The 27,720-nt window shown below is 40.0% G+C and overlaps 2 protein-coding genes across 2 annotated transcripts; both read right to left on the minus strand.

Annotated features, from left to right (window-relative positions):
- Nucleotides 1–7,666: 7,666 nt before the first annotated feature.
- Nucleotides 7,667–11,986, minus strand: LOC144701478 (WUSCHEL-related homeobox 8-like). The gene is made up of 4 exons (XM_078573289.1): nucleotides 11,506–11,986; nucleotides 10,108–10,674; nucleotides 9,414–9,604; nucleotides 7,667–7,913 (listed from the first exon to the last, which is right to left on the minus strand). The coding sequence occupies exons 1-4, from the start codon at nucleotides 11,636–11,638 to the stop codon at nucleotides 7,908–7,910; spliced, it is 897 nt and encodes a 298-aa protein (XP_078429415.1). The 5' UTR covers nucleotides 11,639–11,986; the 3' UTR covers nucleotides 7,667–7,907.
- Nucleotides 11,987–14,432: 2,446 nt separating this feature from the next.
- Nucleotides 14,433–26,295, minus strand: EMB2785 (elongation factor family protein). Its single transcript, XM_078572180.1, has 19 exons — nucleotides 25,921–26,295; nucleotides 25,752–25,826; nucleotides 24,969–25,119; nucleotides 21,530–21,598; nucleotides 21,266–21,438; nucleotides 20,364–20,501; nucleotides 20,139–20,264; nucleotides 18,574–18,672; nucleotides 18,073–18,196; nucleotides 17,866–17,929; nucleotides 17,017–17,071; nucleotides 16,820–16,944; nucleotides 16,619–16,692; nucleotides 16,483–16,532; nucleotides 16,296–16,382; nucleotides 16,052–16,102; nucleotides 15,148–15,231; nucleotides 14,728–14,778; nucleotides 14,433–14,646 (listed from the first exon to the last, which is right to left on the minus strand). Exons 1-19 carry the CDS (start codon nucleotides 26,233–26,235, stop codon nucleotides 14,563–14,565), a joined length of 1,995 nt encoding a protein of 664 aa, XP_078428306.1. The 5' UTR covers nucleotides 26,236–26,295; the 3' UTR covers nucleotides 14,433–14,562.
- Between the last annotated feature and the right edge of the window lie 1,425 nt (nucleotides 26,296–27,720).

Genomic DNA, 27,720 nt, shown 5'->3' on the forward strand with positions numbered 1-27,720 from the left:
CTTTGGTGTCTCAGGTCTAAGGACCACTTACACAACTATGACATTAATCAACCTGATTTATATTTTGGTATAATACCATTAAGGGATTTGTACAGATCAATTCAGTGAACTCTTTCCACTAAAAAGCACCCAATATCTATCATTGGTGTCTCCACACTAATGGCTACAGGAACGACCATACACATCATATGACTGAGGCTAGAAAGTGTGATTCTGTCCGGATACTTCGATGTCCTTCTCGAGTATCCTTCGAGTAGGAATGTTTGGATCACATGCTTAAAGACTAGTGATCTCCGTATTACGATTGCATCATAATTCACTACGTCATGTCGTCTATTCATGGACTTCGTTATAAGCATCACACATACACTATAATGAATATGTTGTATTACTGAACATGGAGCGAGACATGGACTGTGTGATTGGCTTGCCGGCCACATCTTTTCCATCAGTTGCATGCTATGACTTTGCAGTTGTCCACCTACTTCGTTGCATGTTATGCGGGTGTGTAGATGAGCAGCTGCCCAACCACATGGTTGCACAACTATATGGCTTTGGTTAGTCATGGGGATGAGGAAGAGCATAATTGATAACACACAATATTAATAGGTTAATATGATGTTCTTTACATGTTTCTCAGCATTAAATCAATTATATATGCATGTTATCAAACCTAAAATGATTAAATCCATTTTTAGAATGATGTTTTGAATTTTGTGATTTAAAATTTTTTAGAGGTTATCCTACATAGTGTGCATCAAATAAATTTTCATGAAATAAAATAAATTTTGAGCCAGAATGTAAATTTTCCTGAATTTTTAGACATAATTTTCATGAAGATATGATTTTTCTATGTTGGAATACATATTGTGGGCTTTATATATAATTTTATATGAAATATAAGCTATTTTGGGGTTTCATTTATGCCCTGACACATGTTGTCGTTCCATTTGTCAAATGGTGTCCAACTGAAGATTAATGTTAATGATTGGCAAAAGCCAACCATTAATCTTCGTTACTGATTTATTAACTAATTTAATCTTCCTTCTGGTCACCAAAACAGTACCTTTAAAATTAAATATAAAATTGTTTTAATGAGGTACAATTCATTTGTCTCTAACATTTTGTGAAGATTTATTCTTAATTTATGTTATTCATTTTAAATAAGTTTAAGATTTTTGTTAGAAATTCTGTGGTCGTTAGAGGGGTTAATTCATCAAACATAGTAGAACATATTTTTATCCTAGATCCATGTCAGCCAAAATGGTAGATAAACTGGCAGAAGAGAGTTATGTAGTTGACACAGAAAAAAATGCTACACATGATCAGACACTAAACTTTTTTGTCACTGAGAGATCTCTCTTTGAACCCCCTACTAATCTTGGAATGTAAATTTATTTCAACCTAATAGATTTTGTTCTTGGCAAAGACATAATAAGCATGAAATGGGCATTCATGAAACATTATTTTCATATAAAACCATAGAATATGTAATGTATAATATAACTAGAGCTTTTTTCAAAATCCCATGTTGAAAATTTTAGATTGAATGATACGTTGTTATATTTTATAATGCAAGGTATGATTTCAGACTTTATGACTTCAATTAAACATCAAGGACTAAATTATAAATCATAAGGAATCACTGTGATTTGACATCTCAATCATTCACATCAAGGTCTGAATTATCCTTTTATGTGGCTTATGAGAAATCATATCACATGTTTCTGCTTAAATCTTCACTTTAAAAATGTTCAATTTATTTTGTACATACCAGAATCTTAATTCATCCAAGCTTTTATCTATCCAATTTTGTTATATTATTTGGGGGCTAAAATTTCATCATCACTACGTCATATTGGACTGACAACCATATGACCATTACAATTTTATATGACACACATCCCTGAGAGGTTCTCGGCCAACTTGCTTTGTTGGGCCACATCCACATTTTGGAAAAACTTATGAAATATTTTCTTTGTATTTGACAAAAAATATTTAAGGATGATATTTTTTAAATATTTAGGGATGAAAGTATTCTCGACTTCATCTAATTTTGATCTGATGTAATTTTTTAGACTTCATCTGATTAAAATGTCTTTAGTTACTATATAACTTATCCTCTCTTGGTAGGAAAAAGTTATTCTACTCGATTTTTCTGGAAAGATAAACATCTGGCCAAATTTTTTGATGGGGAGGCCTATTTATGATTCAAAGCTATCTACTTATGATATCTAATTAGTTACTACAAAGCTATATACTATCTGGCCAAATATTAGATAAAAATTAAGGGCTACAATATTTATTATAATAAAGTTTCAGATGAAAAAAGCCTGTGAAAAAATATAACAAAAGTAAGTAGTATCACTTTAAAGAATAACTTAGGATTTTAAAATTTTCTTTGTTAATCATTTATATCCATCTCAATTTCACTATTCTTCAATTTTAATATTATTTCTATTCACTTGAAACGATCGTTTTTACTTCAGGATTCGGTATATTCTCTTTAACTTGGGTGTTTCTTTTGGTTTGACGACTCTATGATGAAAGGAATCAGTTTCTGTCTCTCTTTATTCTCTTTAGGACAGCGTTTCACTTTCTCCTCTACCCAATTAACGTTCTCGAATCTTTGATATAGGATAGAAGCGTATTCATGATAAAACTCATATTTGATTCCCAATATAACATATCAAGGAGCAATAACCCTGGTAGCAAATATGTTGAAATTGCTGTAATAGCAATAGGATTTCACCTCTATGTTTTACGTCTTTGTTTAAAAATAAGATTGTACTTTATGCTTACTGGGGAAACGCAGGCGGCCAACGCGAAGGCTACGGTTTATGAATATGCTTTGAACATTTGAGAAATAGAAAAACCATGGTCTTCCCTTTCGCTTCCCTCCATTTCTCTCTCGCAGCGGCAGATAAGCTCCAGAATAACTCTCTCCAGCTCAGTGTAGAGAGGAAAAGAGAACCATAACTTACATGCCTCTAAAAGAATGAGAAAACTCTTATTTTTTTACTCCTTTAAGCTTTGCAACTATCTTAATTAACCGATTTGGGAAACTTAATATAATTTCTGGAAATTCTTTTTGAGTTGAATTGACAAATGGGCATAACTCTTAAGATGTATTTTTGTAGATAACGAGATATCATTCTTAAAATGATAATATTACTTAGGAAAGAGTAAAAAGGATTAAACTTTTCCTGTTTCAGTCCTTGGGCCACAAATAAGGTTGAATTTCTCGATGAGCCCCCAATACTCTGGAGAGACTTTAAGTTCCTACCTGTTGACTCAAAAGATTACACCTCAATACCAACCAGTTCAATGGAATCAGGTATGTCCCCTATCTTCTGCGAATTAATTGAGTCATCCTTGAGACGAAGTGCAATAATTTCCTTAAGCACCCTACAAGATATCATTTAACCCCTCTTAAAGACATTTATTTAAAATAAGCTAGGCATTAATATATTTCTTTAAGTGTGGGACTGAATTAAATTTGAAAGGCTAAGTCTGCCCTAAAATAACGATGGGATAATTTATGCTGGACTAAAGAGGATATGGCTTCTCCTCTGGCCTATTATATGAGGCCACTCCTCGAGTCACAAGTGAAGGTTTCTTTCGGAGTTCCCATTGCTGCCAACACCAAGGTACCACTTGCTGTCTCAAAAGGCTATCCCTCAAGATCAAGATTTCAATGGACTCAATCATGCTGTCTTAACTCCATTTTGATGTCCATAATATGTTATAATCACGATCTTCTATTCTCCATTGATTCATCTGTAAGAAAACACCACAAGATGGTTCTCAAGTACTACAGAAAGTTCATAAGATAAACCTGAAAGAGCAGGACTCGTATTAAGTGCGATCTTGTCTGAAATGTGACCCTTGATGGGCTAGCCACCTACGGTTTGCGTGGGTTTGAAATCGCTGTTAAACATAGCCAGTTTGGAGACGATACTGGACGCGTTGCGTAGAGAATACGTCAAGAGATTTGAGTGGCTGACACCTGGGTCGCCGGCCTGCACCATTTTGAACAGTTGGCCATAGCCCTCGTCCAACCTGTAGACCATGGCCCCCTCCTACGAGGAAGATGAACAAGGCCATTCAGCTCCCCTCCCTACCTCACCTTATTTCCCGTTGAAGTCTGATTTTTCTTTGCTTTTCTCTGTTATCTCGAAAGTGTCTGGGAGAATTATCTTCTGACTGTTTACAGAATGTCGTCGTCTGCGAGAAGATATCCGACTATCTACTGGCTTTTTTTCTGGAACTATTATACTTAAATTTTCTATGACTTGATACCGAGAATGTCCCATAAATTCAACATAAATCAGCTTTCTGACACTGTTCTTCATCGCCAGATGATCTACTCGCTCCTACAATTATTTCTTAAATAATGGCCGATAGTTCAGTCTGGAAATCACTAAGATATTCAGTCCTCTTAGTTGCCATACTGGCTTCTGTAGTGGAGACTGGTACCATCCTCTCTCTATCTCTCCTACTCTGTCTCTCTCCCTCTGCCTATACCCTCTCCCACTCCCTCTCTCCCTCTCTTCCTCTCCCTCTCCATCTCCTTATCTTTCTCTCTCTCCCTCCCTCTCTATCCCTTTCCTCCCCCTTCCTCCCTCTCTCTCGCCCTCCCCCTCTTTCTCTCTCTCCCTCTCTCTCTCTCTCTATATATATATCTATCTCCCCCCTCTCCACAGTCAACTCTGCCCTTTCTATCAGTCTTCATGATTAAGAAAACGGCAGTATATTATTGCTCACCTACTCCCTCATAGACGTGGCAAACTTCAATGTCTCTCGGGATGGAAGAAAGCATGCACCTATCACCACACTCCCCCTACCTCCCGTACCATATGTTCAATTCTCCCCTCCACGGACTACCAACATTACTATAGCCTTGCTCTAGTGCAGCAACATACCCATCCATAGAGCGGCACAGTCAGTGTCTCTCTCTCTCTCTCGTTGTCAATCCCTCTTTCTCTCTGTCTCTGTCTATCTCTCTTTCTCTCTCTCACACTCTCTCTCTCTCTCTGTTTCTTTTGTTCTCTCTCTCTCTCTCTCTCTCACTCTGTAGTTGTCAATCTCTCTCTTTCTCTTGTTGTCAATCTCACATTCTATCTTTCTCTCTCTCTCTAGTTGTCAATCTCTCTCTCTTTCTCTTTCTCATGTCGTCAATCTCACATTCTATCTTTCTCTCTCTATCTAGTTGTCAATCTCTCTCTCTCTTTCTCTTTCTCTTGTTGTCAATCTCACATTCTATTTTTCTCTCTCTCTCTAGTTGTCAATCTCTCTCTCTTTCTCTTTCTCTTGTTGTCAATCTCACATTCTATCCTTCTCTCTCTCTCTAGTTGTCAATCTCTCTCTCTTTCTCTTTCTCTTGTCGTCAATCTCACATTCTATCTTTCTCTCTCTATCTAGTTGTCAATCTCTCTCTCTCTTTCTCTTTCTCTTGTTGTCAATCTCACATTCTATATTTCTCTCTCTCTCTAGTTTTCAATCTCTCTCTCTTTCTCTTTCTCTTGTTGTCAATCTCACATTCTATTTTTCTCTCTCTCTCTAGTTGTCAATCTCTCTCTCTTTCTCTTTCTCTTGTTGTCAATCTCACATTCTATCCTTCTCTCTCTCTCTAGTTGTCAATCTCTCTCTCTCTCTCTCTCTCTTGTCTTCTCTCTCACACTCTCTCTTTCTCTCTCTCTCTAGTTATCTCTCTCTCTCTCTCTCTCTCTTTCTCGTGTTGTCAATCTCACATTCTATATTTCTCTCTCTCTCTAGTTGTCAATCTCTCTCTCTTTCTCTTTCTCTTGTTGTCGATCTCACATTCTATATTTCTCTATCGCTCTAGTTGTCAATCTCTCTCTCTTTCTCTTTCTCTTGTCGTCAATCTCACATTCTATCTTTCTCTCTCTATCTAGTTGTCAATCTCTCTCTCTCTTTCTCTTTCTCTTGTTGTCAATCTCACATTCTATATTTCTCTATCGCTCTAGTTGTCAATCTCTCTCTTTCTCTTTCTCTTGTCGTCAATCTCACATTCTATCTTTCTCTCTCTATCTAGTTGTCAATCTCTCTCTCTCTTTCTCTTTCTCTTGTTGTCAATCTCACATTCTATTTTTCTCTCTCTCTAGTTGTCAATCTCTCTCTCTTTCTCTTTCTCTTGTTGTCGATCTCACATTCTATATTTCTCTATCGCTCTAGTTGTCAATCTCTCTCTCTTTCTCTTTCTCTTGTTGTCAATCTCGCATTCTATCTTTCTCTCTCTCTCTCTAGTTGTCAATCTCTCTCTCTTTCTCTTTCTCTTGTTGTCAATCTCACATTCTATCTTTCTCTCTCTCTCTAGTTGTCAATCTCTCTCTCTTTCTCTTTCTCTTGTTGTCAATCTCACATTCTATCTTTCTCTCTCTATCTAGTTGTCAATCTCTCTCTCTCTTTCTCTTTCTCTTGTTGTCAATTTCTCTCTCTCTCTCTCTTTCTCTTGTTGTCAATCTCACATTCTATTTTTCTCTCTCTAGTTGTCAATCTCTCTCTCTTTCTCTTTCTCTTGTTGTCAATCTCACATTCTATATTTCTCTATCTCTCTAGTTGTCAATCTCTCTCTCTTTCTCTTTCTCTTGTTGTCAATCTCACATTCTATATTTCTCTCTCTCTCTAGTTGTCAATCTCTCTTTCTCTTGTTGTCAATTTCTCTCTCTCTCTCTCGAGTTTTCAATCTCTCTTTCTCTTGTTGTCAATTTCTCTCTCTCTCTCTCGAGTTTTCAATCTCTCTTTCTCTTGTTGTCAATTTCTCTCTCTCTTTCTCTTGTTGTCCATCTCTCTCTCTCTTTCTCTTGTTGTCAGTCTCACTTTATATCTTTCTCTCTCTTTCTCTCGTCGTCAATCTCTTTTTCTCTCGTTGTCAATCTCATTCTCTCTCTTTCTCTCTATCTCGCTGTCTCTCCATCTCTCTCTCTCACTCTGTTTCTCTTGTTCTCAGTCTCTCTCTCTCTTGTTGTAAATCTCTCTTTCTCTCTATCTCTCTGTCTCTCTCTCTTTACCTCTCTCCCTATCTCTCTCTTTCTCTCTAGTTATCAATCTCTCTGTCTCCCTTTCGTTACCTCTCTCTATCTCTTTCTCTCTTTCTTTTTCTGTTTTTTTTTCAATCTCACTCTCTCTCTTTCACTCTTATCTCTCACTCTCTGTGTATTCTATCACTCTTCTTCGCTCTCTCTTTCTGTCTCTTGCTCTGTCTTTCTCTCTCACCCTCTCTCTCTCCCTCTTTGTGACCCGAGTATTAGCAAACCACTCTCCAAACCCGGAGAGGGGCCAGGATCGAAAGGATTTTGTTATAAGTTTGTAATATTAGCAGATATAGAGATAAATAAAAAAACATCGTCAAAGGGTACGAGCATGCCTCATATCTTTGCCGTGGTGCATTTACTGCGGATCGTACGATTCTGAAGAGGGCTTTGATGAAGTTCATGCATCAGAAATGGAACAATTCCCACTGCGCGAGAGATGGGAGAAGCCTGAACGACTTAACGGGAAAGAGAAGGCAAGAGATTTGATTTGATCGGTCGTCGAAAATCGAAATATACTCTTAGGAAAGAAGGCATCCGTAGTACTAAGATTTTGGAGACAAATCTCCGAGACTTAACGTAGTTCTGGTCGGCAACTAGAACTCAACAGAATTTCCTCTCCAGATTAAGCCTTGTTTTTCAGATAATCTCTAAGGTTTCGGTGAACCAGTTATACAACATTTATCCCAAATAAAGTAATAGAAACCACATATGCTAGTCCCACGTAGCTTATCGAAGCGCAATTATAGATTATCCAGTTTACGGATCTTCAGACGCTTGATTAGTCGATAAACGAAGATTTCTCCCTCGTAATTGCGTCTCCTCTCCGTTAACTTCGTCATTTCCAGTCTTCTATATCTGCATGGGAAGAACGTATGAGTCATATTGGTTGTTAACCTTGTACAACTGCATGAAGTCGGTTAAGATGAGAAGAGGAGAGAGAGAGGGAGAGGAGGGGGAGAGAAGTCAAAGAGAAAAAGAGAAAGACTGAAAGAGAGAGAGATAGAGAGAGAGGAGAGTAAAGGAGAAAAAGAATGAAAGAGAAACAGAGAGAGAATGAAGGAGATAGAGACATAATGAAAGATGTAGAGAGAGAGTGAATGAAAGAGAGAGAGCGAGAATGGAGAAAGAGAGAGAGTGAAAGAGAAAGAGAGAGAGTGAAAGAGAAAGAGAGAGAGAGTGAAAGAGAAAGACAGAGAGAATGAAGGAGAAAGAGAGAGAGTGAAAGAGAAAGAGAGAAAGAATGGAGAAAGAGAAAGTGAGAGTGAAAGAGAAAGAGAGAAAGAATGAAGGATATAGGGAGAGTGAATGAAAGAGAGAGAGAATGAATGAGAAGGAGAGAGAGTGAAAGAGAAAGAGAGAGAAAATGAATGAGAAGGAGAGAGAGAGTGAAAGAGAAAGAGACAGAGAATGAATGAGAAGGAGAGAGAGAGAGAGAGAAAGAGACAGAGAATGAAAAGGAGAGAGAGAGAGTGAAAGAGAAAGAGAGAAAGAATGAAGGAGAAAGAGAGATGGTGAAAGACAAAGAGAGAGAGAGAATGAAAGATATAGAGAGAGTGAATGAAAGAGAGAGCGAGAATGGAGAGAGAGGGAGAGAGTGAAAGAGAAAGAGAGAGAGGGAGAGAGTGAAAGAGAAAGAGAGAGAGAGAGTGAAAGAGAGAGGGAGAGAGTGAAAGAGAAAGAGACAATGAAGGAGAAAAAGAGAGAGAGTGAAGGAGAAAGAGAGAGAGAGAGAGAGAGAAAGAGAAATAGAGAATGAAGGAGAAAGAGAGAGAGAGAGTGAAGGAGAAAGAGAGAGAGAGAGTGAAAGAGAAATAGAGAATGAAGGAGAAAGAGAGAGAGAGAGTGAAAGAGAAATAGAGAATGAAGGAGAAAGAGAGAGAGTGAAGGAGAAAGAGAGAGAGAGTGAAAGAGAAATAGAGAATGAAGGAGAAAGAGAGAGAGTGAAGGAGAAAGAGAGAGAGTGAAGGAGAAAGAGAGAGAGAGAGAGAGAATGAAGGAGAAAGAGAGAGAGAGTGAAAGAGAAAGAGAGAGAGAGAGAATGAAGGAGAAAGAGAGAGAGTGAAAGAGAAAGAGAAAGAGAGAGAGAATGAAGGAAAAAGAGAGAGTGAAAGAGAAAGAGAGAGAGTGTGAAAGAGCGAGATGGAGTGAAAGTGAAAGAGAGGGACTGAAAGAGAGAGTAAAAGAGAGAGGGAGAGAGAGAGAGAGAGAGAGAGAGAGAGAGAGAGAGAGAGAGAGAGTAGAAGAGAGAGGGAGGGAGTGAGAAAGAGAGTGAAAGAGAGAGATGGAGTGTAAGAGAGAGAGTGAGAGACAGAGAAATGGAGAGAGAGAACTAGAGAAAGAGAGAGATAGCTTTACCAAGTAATACGAAGCACCGTGCTGGAGTGGAAGCAGAGTTATCCCTCTTTCGTCTACACGAACCGGAACACCAGATGAGTTAAGGAGCATGGCCCCATATCCGAATGCCGCCGTCACGTTGAGCAGCCCCGCCTCCACCTCGAACGCCACACCATTTATGAAGACCGTCAATCTCACCGCAGTGCATGCGCCTGTACTCCCCAACAGCAACGAATCAAACACAGCCCATCGTAATACCGCAGAGATAGAGAGAGAGAGAGAAAGGGCGTGTCTCTGTGTTCGTTGGAAAGATAGAGAGAAGAAGAAAGACTGAAAGAGGCAGTCCAATCAATGTTTCAGATGAGATTACGTGCTCGCCATTGGGAACCTTTTGCTGCCATGCAGACAGACGTCCTTTCCATGGCGATCCGCCATGTCTGAAAGGCCTTCAGTCTCTTCAAATTCTTCTAAGAGAGATGAATCGCATCGGCCATACTGCTGATGTGATGCCATTGCTGAACCTCACGAATGGTAGGGTTTACCCCAGCCCATGCCAATAAATGAAGCCCCGCACAAAAAAAGCAAGAAAAAACATACATACGATAAAGAAAACCTACAGAATGAAAACTTGAAAAGCATCACAACGAAAAAGAACAAAACCAAAAAAAAAAACCAAAAAATTGAAACGCGGAATAGTAGCACTGATAGTTCATACCTTGGATAATGTCATCGACATGACCTCCAACAGTTGAACCACTGCTGACAGCGGCAGCAGTCGTAGTTACAGTGGTCGTTGGTACAGTGTGAGCTGCTTTGAGAGTTTCCTGGTTCGTCAGCTCGGCGAGGAGCTCGCTGCAGAGGCCGGGGAAATCGACCATGGCGGAGAAGAAGGGTTCGACAGCGCTTAAATGGCTAAGTATCGTCTTCTCCTGTACAAGGCTTTTCTCGGAGTTTGTCGATTTCTCGGAAGAGGAAGACGAAGACGAGGTTGCCGGCGGCGCCGCCGGCTGAGTGGCGACAGCGGTAGCGTTTGAAGAGCGACACAACGGCGGCCTAGTGGCGTGATGATGGCGCTGCTTCTGCTTGCTCCTTGATTTGCGATTTTGGAACCAGTAGAAGACGTTTGCGTCGCCCACTTGGCCGTATTCCTGGAGCTGGTTTCTGATCCTTCTTATCTCATCGCGAGGAGGATTGACCATACCTGAGTTGAAGATGGCCTCCAGGATGCGAATCTGTTCCGGCTTTGGATTCCATCTCGGTTTCGGATCTGGGTTTCTCTCCTCTGCAATGAAAAAACTTCGATTATCCCTTGTAATTTTCTTTGAAAAGAAGATTTGAATTCGATAAAATCACTGCATGATCCATATTCTGAGTATTTCTCCACATCAGGGGATGAGAAGTGCTCTTTGAGGTTTTTATTTCAGTGCACCCACTTCTTCCTGTAACTAAAACAGAACACGGGAGTTGCATTCGTCCAAACCACTACATGACCCACCAAAACCCTAAAACGAGTGACCAACGGTAATCTGATTTTGGTCATTTCTCTCGATCAGGAGATGAGAAGAACATTTTTTGTCCAAGGAACGCGTAGGGTTCTCAGTGAAAGCCATTTCCACTCTCTTCTTGCTACTAACTTTCAACGCAAGAGTTGCATCCGTCAGAATCACTGCATGACCCACCAAAACCCTAAAACGAGTGACATACAGAAATCTGACTCTGGGTATTAATCTCCTAGGGTTTTCAGCGAAAGTCATTTACACTCTCTCCTAATAACTCTCTTCCCTGAGACTAACTTTGAACGCAAGAGTTTGCATTCGTCCAAACAACTACATGACCCACCAAACCAGAAAAGGAGTGAGCGAATGCTAATAAGATTCTAAGGATTTCTCTGATTCAGGGGATGAGAAGAACTATTTTTCCGAGGAAGGCACGGAGTTTTCAGTGTAATCCACTTCCGCTCTCTTCTTCCTCGTCTTCACCTTCCTCTTAAACCATGAAGAGAGGAATATCATTAGCTGGAAGAATGCTTCATAAGAGCTTCTAAAAAGATAGATTAAATCGAGGAAAAACGTAAACCATGAAAATTCTTGATCATTCGTGAGCGATGAATTACCAGATAAAAGGGAAGATCTCTGGCATGATGTAGACATTAGGGAAGAGGAATTCATGTCGTGGTTTCCCTGGTGGCGATTGCCGCAGGGTTTCGACTTGAACAAGCTGGGCCAGTGCCTGTTAGCCGAGGTCATGATAGAGATGGAGATCAGCACTGAAGGAAAACAAGACGACTCTCAGGGATGTGTTGTTATCGCCTAGACAGAAGACCAAAAAGAAAGAACTCTATCTCTATCTCTCTCTCTCTTTCTCTCGCTCTCTCTCTGTTCGTGCTCTGTCGGTCTGCTTGCGAAGGAGGGAGCGATGGAGTCTTATAAGAAGCGGGCGTAGAAGGAAAGAAATGACACACGTGAGCCGAGAGAGAGACGATTGAGGAGGAATAGCCAAGTGATGCAGCCGTAGTTGTCCTTTCCTTAAGAGTCTTACTAAAGATGGACTAGGCATGCTGGTAGCTGTTCCTGGTACCCCAGCATTCCTCCTAGCGAGAACCTTTATTGGATCTCGACTCTCCCCTAACCGTTGCGCCTCTCTCTCTCTCAGTATCTATCTCTATCTCTATTTCTCTCTATCTCGCTATCTCTCTCTATCTCTATCTCTCTATATCTCTTCAATGCTCTATATATATCTCTCTCTCTACATCTCTTTATCTATCTCTGTCTCTCTTTCTCTCTTTATCTATCTCCATCTCTATATCTCTCTCTCTCTTTCTCTTTCTCTCTCCCTCCCCATCTCTCTCTATCTATTTACCTACCTCTATCTATCCATCTATCGAACTATATATTTACATATCTTTCTACTTCACTCTATACAAGTTCCCTCTCTTCCTAACTATCTCTTCTTAATCAAGCCCCTCTTAATCTATGCCTCTCCCACTCTTAATTCTTAATGTCATATTTTTCCCTTGCTCCTTGAACATCTCTCTCCTCTGCCTCCCCCACTCTTTCCTCTCTTCCAATTCTCAATTACATCCATCTCTACTCTCAAACAATAAAACATCTGTGAATCTCGCTATCTCTCTCTCTTCTATTTATCTCTTTGCGAATCTATATCTTTTCTGCCATGGGGGGGCAGATGACGAGCTGGGTTTGCGTGGGGCGAGGAAAGGGAGGAGCATTGAATGAGAGAGAGGGGACGGGGGATAAAGAAAGGATTATTCTAAGCTGGATAGAGAGAAGGGTTGTTGGAGGAGTAAATGGCTGGCTACGGCTTTCAATGCCAAGAACGAGTAGAAGACTAGAAGAGCTGCGCAGGAAGAGGGGCTCGGCCGGGAAACGGTGGAGAGCAGTAATGGCGGATTTTTGGCCATTTTGGGCCACCCTGACGTGAGCTTGGATTGACTCGAGGAACTGGGCTTTAACGGCCATCCCCGTCCCCCGCAAAACCAGGCATTCGTGCGCGTTTCATCGTCCGATCATTGCCACACTCATCAGAGGTACGGGACCCCCAGCAGCGTCAAAGAAGAGAGAGAGATGCAAATATATACATAAAGCTTGAGAGAGAGAGGATAATAGATACATAAAGCGTGAGAGAGAGAGATGATAATAGATACGTAAAGCATGAGAGAGAGATGCTAATAGATACATAAAGCATGAGAGAGAGGCTCTAATAGATACATAAAGCGTGAGAGAGAGATGATAATAGATACATAAAGCATGAGAGAGAGATGGATGCAGGAAGTACTTCACCGTACCCTCACCATGGACTGCCACAGGACGGCCCGAGCATGAAAGGAGAGAGAGATATGGTAAGGGATACATAAGCATGAGAGAGAGATGGATGAAGGAAGGACTTCGCCATATCATCATCTCTCAGGGAAAGAAATGTACATGCACCGGACGGCCTGAGCATGAAAGGAGACATTGATACCAACGGATAATTAAAGCATGAGAGAGATGGATGCAGGAAGGACTTCAACATATCTTCACCATGGCCGTCTCTCGGGGAGAGAGAAATGGACTGTCATTGGAAGGCCTGATGATGAATAGAGAGAGAGATAGATGGTAATAGATATATAATGCATGAGATATAGATGGATGCAGGAAGGACATCTGCATGGACATCTCTCAGGGAGAGAGAAATGGACTGGCACAGGAAGGCCTGAGCATGAATATATATATATATATATATATATATATATATATAGATAGATAGATAGATAGAGAGAGAGAGAGAGAGAGAGAAACAGATATATAATGCATGAGAGAGAGAGATGGATGCAGGAAGGACTTCAGCATGGCCATCTCTCAGGGAGAGAGAAATGGACTGGCAAAAGATGGCCGGACCATGAAAGAACAGAGATAGATGCTGATATAGACAAAGGAAATGAGAGAGAGATGAATGCCAGGAACACATCAGCATATGTTCACCATGACCATCTCTCAGGGACAGAGAAAGAAAGAGGTGGAGACAAATGAACTGCCACAGGACGGCCTGAGCATGAAAGAAGAGAGATAGATGCAGACGGAGACAACGAGAATGGGAGAGAAATGGATGCAAGGACTTCACCTTAAGTTCACCATGGCCATATCTCAGGGAAAGAGAGATGGACGGGCAGACGACGACCTAAGCATGGAAGAAGAGACGGATGGTTAATGATGGTCCTCACTAACCTTCTCCATTGTCATCTATATCTCTCTGATGGTCAATGATACGTAAGCCATAAGTTTATAATAGGAAGGGAGGTGGATAGAGAGAGAGATAAGCATCTGATACCATCGAACTAGAGAGAGATGGTATGGCCGTGAGATTCCGGCAGGGACAAGAGCCAGCCAGAGTCTCCGTCCCGACAAATATCCGTTCTCAGGCTTTCGTTATATGCTTCCATAAACGACAATGGCACCGACTATCTCTCTCTCTCTCTCTCTCTCTCTCTCTCTCTCTGACTCTATCAATATATTTATATATCTCTTTAACCCTGAAAACCATGGAGAAGAGGCAAAATTTTCTATTTCCGAGCAAAAATAAAAAAGTTTTTGGGACTACGAGGCGGATCGCCGGGATGGCAGAAATCATTAAATAGTTGTAAATTAAAAATTAAATAATAATAATAATAATTTCTTCAGTCCTTGGGCTTGTTCCTCATCGCCTTCCTCTTGTTCGCGTCCAGATGCCGCTTCCTCAGACGAATCGCCTTTGGAGTCACCTGCCGTAATAAAATTATTTATTACAATTTCCGATATTATGTGCAACGATGTCATAAATAATATTTCTTTTTAATAGCGACCTCGATGAGCTCGTCGGAGGCCACGTAGCCGATCGCCTCTTCCAGGGTCATCTGCCGAGGAGCGGAGCGAGAAACGTTAGAGAGTAAGAGAGAGAAAGATGAGAGAGAGAGAAAGAAGAGAGAGAGAAAGATGAGAGAAAGAGAAAGAAGGGAGAGAGAGAAAGAAGGGAGAGAGAGAAAAAGAGAAAGAAGGGAGAGAGAAAGAAAAGAGAGAGAGAAAGAAGAGAGAGAGAAAGATGAGAGATAGAGATGAGAGAAAGAAGGGTGAGAGAAAGAAGAGAGAGAGAAAGATGAGAGATAGAGATGAGAGAAAGAAGGGTGAGAGAAAGAAGAGAGAGAGAAAGATGAGAGAGAGAGAGAAAGAAGAGAGAAAGAGAAAGAAGGGAGAGAAGGAAGAGAGAGAAAGAGGAAAAGGCGTACGAGGCGGGGAGGAGAGAGGCGAACGTTCTCGTCCTTGGATGCCGCGCGGACGTTTGTCAGCTCCTTCATTCTCACGGGATTAACCTGGTCAAAGCAGCCCACGCGTAAAAGTCTCTAGGTAGAGATAGAGAGAGAGAGTGCGTGAGATGAGTCACGAGAGAGTGTGTGAGATGGGTTGATTAAGAGAGAGAGATATGGGTTGCTTAAGAGAGAGAAAGAGAGAGAGAGAGATATGGGTTAATTGAAAAAGAGAGAGAGAGAGAGAGAGATATGGGTTACTTGAGAGAGAGAGAGAGATGGGTTACTTGAAAGAGAGAAAGAGAGAGAGATGGGTTACTTCAGAGAGTGAAAGAGAGAGAGATGAGTTACTTGAACGCGAGAGAGAGAGAGAGATGGGTTACTTGAAAGAGAGAGAGAGAGAGAGATGGGTTACTTGAAAGGGAGAGAGAGAGAAAGATGGGTTACTTGAAAGAGAGAGAAATAAACAGATCGATGCACCACTGGAAAGAGAGAGAGAAAGAGAAAGGAGAGATGGGATATGGAGAGAGGGAGAAAGAGAGAAAGATGGGTTTCTGGAGAGAGAGAAATGAGTTGTATAAGAGAGATACGAGTAACTGGAAAGAGGGAGAAAGATGGGTTACTGGAGAGAGAGAGAGAGAAATGAGTTATATGAGAGATATACGAGTAGCTGGAGCGTATAGAGGGATATATAGAGGGATGAGTTACTGGAGAGAAGAGAGAGATAAGTCATCGGAGAGAAAGAGAAAGCCGAGTAATGTAAAAGGATGAGAGAGATTACTATAACGAGAGAGAGTGGGTTACTATAATAACTTGAGAGATGAATTACTGGAGAGAGAGATGGAGGTAGAGAGAGAGGGAAAGAGAGAGAGAGAGAGATGGGTACATCAAGGTCGGAGTCTCTCGAATGCTCGCCGACGATCATGCCCTCGTAGGTCTTCATAGAAAAAGAGATGAGAGTTAGCACGCTTGTTGGCCATGGAAGGAGAAGAAGAAGAAGACGAAGAAGAAGACGAAGACGAAGACGAAGACGAAGACGAAGACGAATACGAAGACGAAGACGAAGACGAAGACGAAGACGAAGACGAAGACGAAGACGAAGACGAAGACGTTCAAGTATAGAATCGTACTTCCATTCCAGGAGACACGAAGAGTGTTCCACGAGCTTCAAGACTCATCAAAGCGTGGGAAGTAATCCCGCCGTTGCCCACTGATACCTGCCACAGGAGATCAGAAAAAAATAATAAACAAAAAAAGAAAAACATTTTTTCCGGCATTTCCGACATATTTTTAAACATAATCAGAAAATATACATACCAAGACGCCCTTCCTAACGTTACCGAGAGCACCGCGGTATTTAGCATAATCTTCAACATTAAGAAAGTTTTAAAAATCAGTAATAAGGAGAGATAATAAAAGAGAGTTGAGCGCGTTTATCAGAGAAGATATTTACTCAAAAATGCGCGATGCATGAAACCCGTGCCGCGCGTGTCACTGCTGAAGACGCTCCTATATCCCACTAATCCCCTGTTCATAATAAAGAAGGAAATTTTCGCACATAAATGAATCATGACTATGTTTCTGTGAATAATTAATTTGAGAAATAAGGATAACAGTAAAAATTCAGATAATATTTTGTTCTAAGAGCGTTGACCTAGACGGGCAAGTCAACATCAGTCTTGTCCTGTCCAAGCTTCCTGGAACGGGCCCCATGTCCATGACTTCCGCACGCCTGTGCGAAAGGGCATCCATGACAAGACCTACGTGTTCTTCGTTGACCTGAAGAACAATCAGATGATATTTGAGTTTGGTCAATATTTATTTATTTATAGTTATAATGAAAAGTAATACCTCGATTGTCACTTCTTCTATGGGCTCAAGCTTTACGCCGTTCTCAGTTTTGTACCTGCGTGAATGCATATGAATGATTAATTCCCATAAATAGGAGCTTGTCTCCTAACACCGATATAAAAATAAATTTAGAAAGTAGATTTAAAATGCACAGGATTGGGCATCAACAGTGATGAATCTTCATCGCCATCTATCAGCTGATGAAGAATCATCATCTACATCATTCGTCCAAGCCCAAAGCACGGGTGACGATGAGTAAATTTGAAGATGATGATGATGATGACGAAGACGTAAACATCCAGCGACCCTAGTTCCAGTTTCAAGGGTGAAGATCCCAAGCGGACCATGACAACTTGTCTTCATCATGATCGTTCAGTTTTCAGTCATTTGTCTTCATAATTCTTCATCATGAAGAATTTATCGTCATGAGTCAACATGAAAATGGGAAATGGACAAATGCCAAAGGAATGATGACAATTGGTAACATTCATCGATGACAAGTTTTGGGGATGACGATGACCATGACGAATTTGCCATCATCCGTCAACCAAAATTTTGCATCTATGATGAAGACGCAAATGGAGGACGACGATTCATCATCATCATCCAGTTTCCAAGAGTCAACATCGGCATTATCATTCTAGCGTGTCCAAGCACAAACATGGATTACGATGATAAAGACGAGTTTTGAAGATGATGATGACATCATTAATTCATCGTCCGCCAACTTTAGCCAGGCAACAGTTTCCATCGGCTGGAGTATTTTGAATTAAATGACATATTCATTCTCCTCAGAAAATTTTCTGAATCGAAACCCAAAAATTCAAGTAGAATTATAGGGCAACTCACATGACTCTGGGGGGTGATACAGAGAGTTCAAAACCTTCACGCCTCATGTTCTCTATCAAGATACCTGTGGATGTAAGCATTAAAATCCGGTTAGCTTAACATCAGTCATTGGCGATCAAATACTCTCTCTACGCATTGAATTTCCCTTCAATTGGGTTTATTCAAAACGTCTCAAAGAGAAAACAAAGGTTGGAAAGAGGTATTTACCTAATTGTAATTCTCCTCTGCCTTGAACTTCATAGGAATCAGAGAGGAGACCAGGAAGAACATTTATGGCGAGATTCGTTTCTGATTCTGCCATCAGACGGTCGCCTATTTTGCCTCCAGTTAACTGGAAACAATAGACGAATTAAGACCCCCAGTAGAAAGTAAGCAACGGTCAAAAAAGTTGAGGCAAACACTAGCAGGATGGAAAAAAAACGAGAAGTCGTCAAATCTCGAACGAATAGTAAAATTTTAAACAAGGAATTAGAAAAACAGGGGATTTTGAATATGCAATCTAGCAAGGACAAAAGCATCGAAGAAGAATTCATCGGGTATTTCACAATTTTATTGAAGAGGGATGGAGATCTCTCCTAAAGCATACCAACAGGCCTAATCAGGAATTAGCTAAAAGTCTACGAAAAAAGAAAAATCTAAGAGATCAGGAAGTTGGAACGTTCTAAAGCCTCGAAATGAGAAATTTACAAACTGAATGACGAGACATACGTGAGTTCCATCGCGCCCAGCTAAAGGTGAATCATTCACACCAAATGTCATAGAAATGGTGGGTGGGTCCAGCTCAACAGTGGGGAGAGGAGTCGAAACCTGCAAGTAGCGGCCATTAGATATCAAAGTAACGAACTTTATTCTGGCATAGGAATCATTTATATTTGTTTATCTTTTATAATCGCATCGTACATTCGATGCTACGTAACTTTATTTTTTAACTGTCAAACTGGAGTAATGAATTGTCATCTTTTTTTAATCCTTTTGTCATAGCCCAATATATATGGCACAATGATACTTCCCAGTAAATGTCCAAGACGGCTCAGAATACGTGGCCTTCTAAGATCATTGTATAGAAGGGGGTTTTCCCTGACTAATAAAGAATTGAAGTTTCTTTTAGCAAACCCATTCTCAACGTTCAAGAGGCTGCACGGCGACCAGCTGCTGCCACAACAAGATATTACCCTTTTACTTTAGATCCGATTTGGGTCTTCTTAAGGAACCATTACATGGTTTGGATCCGCCCCTCTGAATGGCTATCTTATACAACTGTTTGGATCTTCTGTTTTGTTTTCTTCCTACTCTTGACTTACCATTATCTTCACGTGAAATCGTATCCCCCCTTTCATCTCAAGGAGGCTACCTTGACAACAAAATAGGACGTTTCATGAACATATGAATGTTCTATTAACCAAGGACTTTACTAGGGGACAAAGTAATTTCACAATTTCTTAGGGCTTTGGGGCAGAGAATTTTTAACCCAAAGAGCCTCAACCACAATTTCTTAGGGCTTTGTAAAACTTGAAATTACTTGCTGGTGCCATGATTAAAACATGGCAGGACACAAGGCCTACGTTAGTTGAGCAAAGATATTCAAGTTTTTCTCTCACAGAGCCCACAATCAGTGTACTAAGAATATTCAAGTTTTACATTATTCTATGAAGAATAGATTCCAACAAATCCATTATTCATAGAAGTAAAGAAAGAACTCACAAAAAAATGCACAAAATGCTACACTGGAAAAATGAGTTTCATGTCAGAAAAATGTAAAAGGCTACTGCGCTGTTGCAAAAGTTCAATTGATTAGAATGGTTTATGTTTTTTCAAGTGCTTTAATATTTGTCTAAGCTGCATACTGTTAACGGCACCCGGATGGAGTCAAAACATGTACTTTACATGAACACGGTGATTGAGGAAATATGGCCGTTGATTTCCTTTTTTCCCGTTAAGGGCATACAAGTCATTTGATACTCATTAAACTCTTGTATAACTAAACCTAAAGCAATGAAACAATTAACATTCTGTTCCATTGCATTCTTTCTTCTGCACTAACACATACAACTCATATTCTAAACGTTAAAAAGGTTGACACTTAATCTGAAATTTTCAACTCATATTCTAAACGTTAAAACACCAGCAGCGAATCACCCACTAGGCGCAATGAGCAGGAAAATTTGAGATGTATGGATATGTATATAGACATTAAAGATGTTCATAGAATAAAAGGAACAAACGATTGATACACCAGATAAGAATGAGAAAGCCATAAACATAGATATATATACCTCCACATTAGCCACCGTGTGACCTATTGATGGGCTTGTCAGCCCTGCAATTGAGATAATGTCACCAGCTCCAGCAGCGTCAATCATTACCATTGAAGTGCCCTTTTTCTTCATCAACTTTGTAATCTAAAACATTTTATTAACCAAAAGTAATTTTTTATATCAAGAAAACATATCCCCATACATTGTAATATAGTTATGAAAATAATGGGTGTGCAGAATGACCTTTCCTTCCTCCATCTTTTCTATCCCATTATCTGTGCTACGCAGTGCGTGTATTTTGTCTCCAACATGAATTGTCCCGGAAAGAATTCGACCGGTCAGGATTCTTCCGAGATAAAAATCTTTCTCCATCATCGAAACCTGCAAAAAACTGTAAAGCATATTTCCAATCTCCACATAAATAAAAAGAGCTTTAAAGCATGGTACAAAAATCGACAAGCCTACTTATGAAAACCAATTCAAAATAAAATGAAAAATCAAAATAGACATAACCAAGGCCTAATAGTCATATATATATAAATGTGTATGAATCTATCAACCACTTTATCTCTCCCTCTACCTATCAACCTATCTTTTAATCCATTTATTTATGAATATGTAAATCCGTCTACACCCTAATATTAAGGACGACTCCATCAGAAAATCATAGCCTTTACAAAACGCACGAAAATAAAGAAACAAACCTGGGATACTCATTTAGATTAAAATCATTACGAGTAAATTGAGTCGGGTAAATAATCACCAACTATAGGAGTTAGTCTAAGAACCAGTGATCTTCGATACAAAATGATGCTAAAAGGGAAAAGATAAGACGATGTAAAATAAAATAACAAAACTCGTAAGCTCTACAGTCCCGCAGTGCATTCCTCCAAGTTTACTCCATTATACTAAAGTTATAGCCCTCATAGTCCATGAAAAGGGTCCGAAATCATAATTGTTCGTTCAAACATACAAATGAACAAGCTCCCAGACTAGTTTAACCATTTGAAAATGTTGAAAATGATCTATGATGCACTAGACATTGATTTGACAGGTACAATGATTTTGATAAGTTTGACAAAAAATAAGAGCACAACATGACAAAAGGCAAAACAGTTGAACAAAAAAGAAGACCGATTACTGACCAGCATCTGAAACGGAGATTCCAGGCTGGCACAAGGGGCAGGAACATGCTTTATAATGGCATCGAGAAGGGCTGACATATTCCTGTCAGCATCATCAGGGCATTTTGTGAATTTCGAAGAAGCCCAGCCTTCCTTGGCGGATGCATAAAGAACAGGGAAATCTAACTGCTCCTCTGCATATTGGAGCAATAATTATATGTTGAAATATTGCGTACCGTGAACAATCCAAGAAAGTCAACATTGACAGATTAAAAGGCAATATACCTGTAGCGCCAAGAGTTGCAAAAAGGTCAAATACAAGGCTTTCAACCTCATCACAAGTTTCCTCAGAAACTGAAAAAAATTGAGAAAATTATCATCTGGACGTTGAAAATTAACATAAAGATTAGGAGACGTAACAAAGTCAAGGTATGGCTATGAATCACGTTATGTTCACAGACTCAAAGTTATTTAAATGCTCAGGTGTGGACTAAAAGCAAGTCGCAATGAGTTAAACCAGGATGGTTACTCAAGTTTAATGCTTCTTCGTCGGCGTTTGAAAATCAATCTCAACAGATAAGGAACATGTAGAAAGAAAACCGTTTGAATCCCCAACACAAATCAGGGGTATTTTCATCTTTTGGCGTTATTTTAAGTCCCTTTAAATACCTGTAGCCCACCACAAAGTTGGGCGGACTACAAGCTGAGGTTGACTTAGCTGGGAGGTCCTTCCTGAGGGGGGTTGAGGCACCACACTAGAACAGCGACAAGGTTACATCTTTCTTTCTCTCTCTGTATAAGATCCAACCGCGTCAAAGATCCAGGACTTGAACAAACAAAAACATTAAGATTCATCTTACGAAATAGTTTCTAGGAAAATATAAGACTGGGGCAGGTAAATCGAATGGAAAAGCTTCTAACCACCCCACTGGCCTAAAACGCATCAAACTGGACAAACATTGATGGAATTATTCACAGTTCTCGCAGAGTGGAACCATTTTGCTCCAAACTCAACATAGATCTGCCTTACCCAATTGCCCTTTTGATCAGAGGTTCCAAAACCCAATTTAAATAAGATCATGTGTAACGCATTCAGATTTAATGATTTAGAGTTTCATTGCAAGAGGATTGCGAATTATCCTTCCTTATTTCCAAGCTTTCAGAGACCCACGTCACAAGATCCAAGCAGAGAGCGATATACAGAGCAAAGTCATTCGAATCACAGCCGAAAATTAGCGAAGGCCAATGCATCTTTGTGTAGGACTTGTTTGACAAAGGATATCCGGTTCTTCCTCTCAAAATCTAGGACGCCAGAATCACCAACAAAATTTAACGTTTAAATGAAAACCTCGAAACTACATAAGAAAGAGGGTTACAACTTAGACCTAGAGATATAGGGATTGGGCCCAATATGATAGTCTATCATAACCAACTGGACTTCATCAAGGCCTTATTACAAGAAGTAGAAATAACAGGTAATTATGGAAAAGCAATAAATGTAAATAATGTTCAAAGTAGATAAATATGCTGCCGCTTGAGAGTCCCCCTCTAATAAGTTCATGTGTTATCTATTGCTTGAGATTCCTTTGTTGAAGATATCTGCCACCTTATATGAGCTTAAACCATCCTAATAATTTTCATATCGAAATTTTCTTGAATGAAGGGCGATCAATTAGTCTCTTATGCCAATTTCTGATATCATATCACATTTCAACGTGATCTGTCCACCTTGCCATATAATGAGCTCGTTAAGAAGACCTTATCATCTCTTATTGCACAAAGTCTTAGATTACCTGAGCTAAATATATGAACTCTGCTTCTACATTTGACCATGCAACTACCGAGTGTTTTCTGCTGATAAAACGTGCAAGGTCTCGCAAATAAAGGTATACTAAACTGAAGTTGAATTTTGCTTCAGAATTGATTCTGCATAATCTGCATGATTATATCCCTTTGTGGAAGTGTCACTTGCTTTTTCTGTGGACTAATACTTGTCGACTGCCCCTTTTAAAATACAAAATACTTAGCTGACTCTTGTAGATTGTGGAGGAGGCTCTTGTAGATTATGCATGAATTGACTGACTCCTACTTAAAATGCAATTTTTGGTCTGGAATGATTCAGACGGATCAGTTTTCCGGCCAGTCTTTGACATTGTTCCTCGTTCACTGGGCTTGACTCTTCACAAATCCCCATTTGAGTATAGGTCAGCACAAGTGCACACCAGTTTTCACATATTTTTCTCTGTCTCAAGCAAGAGATCTGATATGTATTTGTGAACTGTTGATCTGAGTATTACATGTCTTTATTTTCTCTCTCTTGTTAGCCCATTAAGGGCCCTCTCTAGTCAGCCCATTAGGGCTTCCTATAAAACCCTGTAATCTCTTTCATTTGCTATGAAGAATAGTTCTTTTCTTGTTTACATGAACAGAGAGCGCGATTTTGTCCAAAACTGCAGGGGCAGTGTTCCTCCCAGTAGCTGCCAGCCAGATAAGCGTTTATAAGGAAATCTCCAATTGGGTTGTCTTAAGCGACTCACTTAAATGCAAGTCACATTGCTGGGCCCGTTATGATTGTCATAACTAGGCTCAACACGATTCTTAAAATATCCATGATGAAACTGAGCAAAGAAAGGAATTAACTTAAACTCTCTGATATGGGACATGTCACTTATGGCTCAATACCAGTTCCAAAAGGAAACAGATAAAGAACTAAGCTGGGCCTGATATGGATTAAATTTTAATGCATGCAAATAATTATGGATGGCATAATTATCACTGGAAATGATGCAGTAGGAACCGTGATCTTGAGTCATCAGTTGTTTTGCATTTTTAGATTAAATCATAGCATTGGAGAATTCATCACAGTCAAGCCCAGGGGATAGCTTCAGAACATACAGTGAATTCCATAGCTGACAGATCCTTCATCAGTGATACAGTAGTACCCAGGGGAAATGATAAAGATTTTCTTTTGAAGAAAATGATAAAGTAAAAAATAGAAAGCCCACCGTAGAATGCAATATTCCGAAGAAGGGAACCCAAACATGGCTTTTTGCAGGGGAACATTTTTCCTTGGAAAACACAGTATGAAAATGGATGAAGATAATGTGGCATACTTTTTTTGATTTACTAGGCAATAAATTTATTAAAAAGGCAGCTTTTTTCATTTAAGTTTGGTATCAACAATAAACTAAGTAATTGAAACAATTCGCAAAAAAATGATATTATCTGCTACTGTATCTAATAAATAAGCTGCATTTAATTTCAAATATAAAAGTCACGATTATGCATGCATCTGGTTCAGTAGCTGACCGTGTCCTTCAAATTTTGTGCACAGGATAGCTATGTGTTGTTAGACAGAGGCGTCTACATTACCCTCTCTTTCTTTATATTTCCCTCCAAAACCCGGTACGGACCATCAGTAAACCGGCCCACACCAGTTCCATATGACTTCATTTTGATGTCTTTACCATTCCGGGATCACTTGTGACTTGTTCATAATAGGCCCAACTGTTGTAACTGGCATTTATACCATACCCTGACACAAGATAAGCTAAGTTCTTCCTTCTAAATCTTAGACAGCTGGAGATTCAATGCTGATAAAGCAGCGAACAAGTTTCAATATTTCTACAGTTAATTAAGTCTTTTCACTTCTTCTCTGCTTTGTTTCTCGCATCTTCTTAAGCCATAACAGTTAACTTTTAGTAAAGAGTTAATAATGAAGTACCTGAAGGCCGATCAACTTTGTTAAGAAGAAGAAGGGGACGCAATCCATATTTCAATGCTTTTGCCAGAACAAACTTTGTCTGTGCAAGGGGGCCTTCTCCAGCGTCCACCACCAGAACAGCTCCTTCCACCATCCCCACGACCCTTTCCACCTAAAATTCGCCATAAAATCAAAGAAAAATATTAATAGAGAACTGCAACACTCAAAGAATCGGTCAATTCGTCACCAAATTACAAGATTAAGAGAGAAATACAACACTAAAATGATTAAATAATAAGATTAAGAGGTAACGATATTAAGAGAGAAAGACACCACCCAAATAATCAAATAGCAAGACTAACAGAGAACTACCATTTGCAAATGATTAAATCTCAAGATAAAGAGAGAACTGTACCACCCAAATTATCCAATAACAAGATTAAGAGAGCCGTACAACACAAATTAATCAAATAACAAGATTAAAAGAGCAGTAAGATAAACAAATTAATCTAATAACAATATTAACAGCGCCGTACGACACACAAATTGATCAAATAACAAGATTAAGAGAGAACAACGACACTCAAATTAATCAAATAACAAGATTAAAAGAGCAGTACGATAAACAAATTAAAAACAAGATTAAGGGAGCCATACGACACACAAATTGATCAAATAACAAGATTAAGAGAGAACTACGACACTCAAATGATCAAATAACAAGATTAAGAGAGAACTACGTCACTCGAACAATCTAATGAAAAGATTGAGAGTAAACCGCGACACTTAAAAAGAACTACTCACTTCGCCACCAAAATCCGCGTGTCCAGGAGTATCCACCATGTTCAGTTCATAGTCCTTCCACGAAATCGAAGTAACCTGAAGCATAAGCAACATAAGAAACAACCGAACGCGAACAACAGGGACATTTTAAAAGGAATAGCGATCAAAATTAGGTCAAACTTGGTCCGACTTTGGAGGAAATGGTGATTCCGCGCTCACGCTCCAGGCTGATCGAGTCCATCGCCCGTTCGTGAGGGATGTCAGCTCCGCACTGTCGGAGAAGACGGTCCATGAGCGTGGTTTTGCCGTGGTCGACGTGCGCGATCACGGCCACGTTCCTCATACGGTTCGGATCAATGGCAGCGGAGGCTACGGCAGAAGAGGTCGCCGTGGCGAAGGGTCGGCCGACGGAAGGGGAGAAGGTAGAGGCCATAGCCGACCTCAATGAAGCAACCGACGCGTTCCGGCCAGACGACCAGAGCCCGCGCAGCAGCGGACCTGCCATTCTCCTTGAGCTCTCCTGCCTCTGCTGCAAGTGCTCCCCGATCGCCTCCTCAAGTATTTATAGCTCTGCCCGGGTCTCACAAGCTAGGAGAAGTTGCCCTTTGTGTAATTGTCATTGTCATCGTCACAGTCATCGTCATCGTCATCGTCATCGTCATCGTCATCGTCACCATCATAGTCATCGTCATCATTATCATCAACATCATTGTCACTGTCATAGTCACCGTCATCTCACCATCATCGTCACCGTCATCGTCATTGTCATCATCATCGTCACCGTCATTGTCACCGTCATCGTCACCGTCATCATCATTGTCATCATCATCGTCACCGGCATCATCACCGTTATCGTCACCGTCATAAAAAAAATTATCCCTGTTTCACATGGCATCAGATTTAGGGAGTTTTCTGCCCTAACAACATTGTTGCCCTACCTCAGTACCCTACACTGCCATTGTGTGCCTTGTGAGGTAGTGAATTTTGATGAACCTCTCCAAAAAGCAGTATAATTATCACCACCCCTCACCATGCACACACCCAAAAACCACAGCCTTTATACATTCACATAATTTACCACATCATCACAACGTGCCTGCTAAGAGTATTGCATTTGCCATGACATGGCACCTCGCATTGCCTCTTTCAAATTACCATAGAGGGAAACACCATATCATGTTGTCTTTTACATGTCAGCATTACATGCCATGTCATCTATTGTTGTTTCAACCATGTTAGTGTCACATGCCACCTCTTCTACTATTGGCTTTATGATAGACCCAAAATGTGGCATGCAATCATACAAATTTTAAAGTTCATTTTGGGATCATTTCATGTGTATTATCTTCAACTTTACAAGAATTTGCATCTCATGCACAAAATACAGCAAGAATAAAACTGCATTTTAATGTAATTTTTACTTAATTACATTAAAATTTTCTTAGTAAAATATATTAAAAATATTTTTAATTATTACGAGATTAATGCTCTATTTAGTATGTCATCTATGCTGCAGCAGGAGTGAAATCAAGTTTGAAGAACAAAATGAAAGAGAGGAGAGAGGAAGAAAGTATGCACATATATACCTTTATGTATATAAAATAATAAAATAGAATAAAAAATGTGTTGGTTCCAGCTGAAGGGGGAAGAGCTGGCAGTACTCAAGCCAGCCGCCAGCCAGAGAGCGCACAATACTCAAGCCGTCCAGTAGCCAACAAGCACTGCCGCGCACCAGCAGCCCAACAACTGGTCCGCTTTCAACGCACATAGAGGACCCAAGGGGCCCTACCGCAGCAGGTCCATAGAGGCCCATGGAGAAGGCCATGTATGCTATAGAGTGAAATCATTTATTTTCAATTTCCTATAGAGTTATATTTTCTAAATATTTCTGATATGAGATAATGCATGTTTTGTATTTTTCAGAGTCGTATTGGGCCAGGCCAAGAAATACTAAAGTGACTGGGGCCCAATGGACCACGATCAAATGAAA

Source organism: Wolffia australiana, chromosome 3 (genome assembly GCF_029677425.1).
Source record: "Wolffia australiana isolate 7733 chromosome 3, ASM2967742v1".
Lineage (NCBI taxonomy): Eukaryota > Viridiplantae > Streptophyta > Magnoliopsida > Alismatales > Araceae > Wolffia > Wolffia australiana.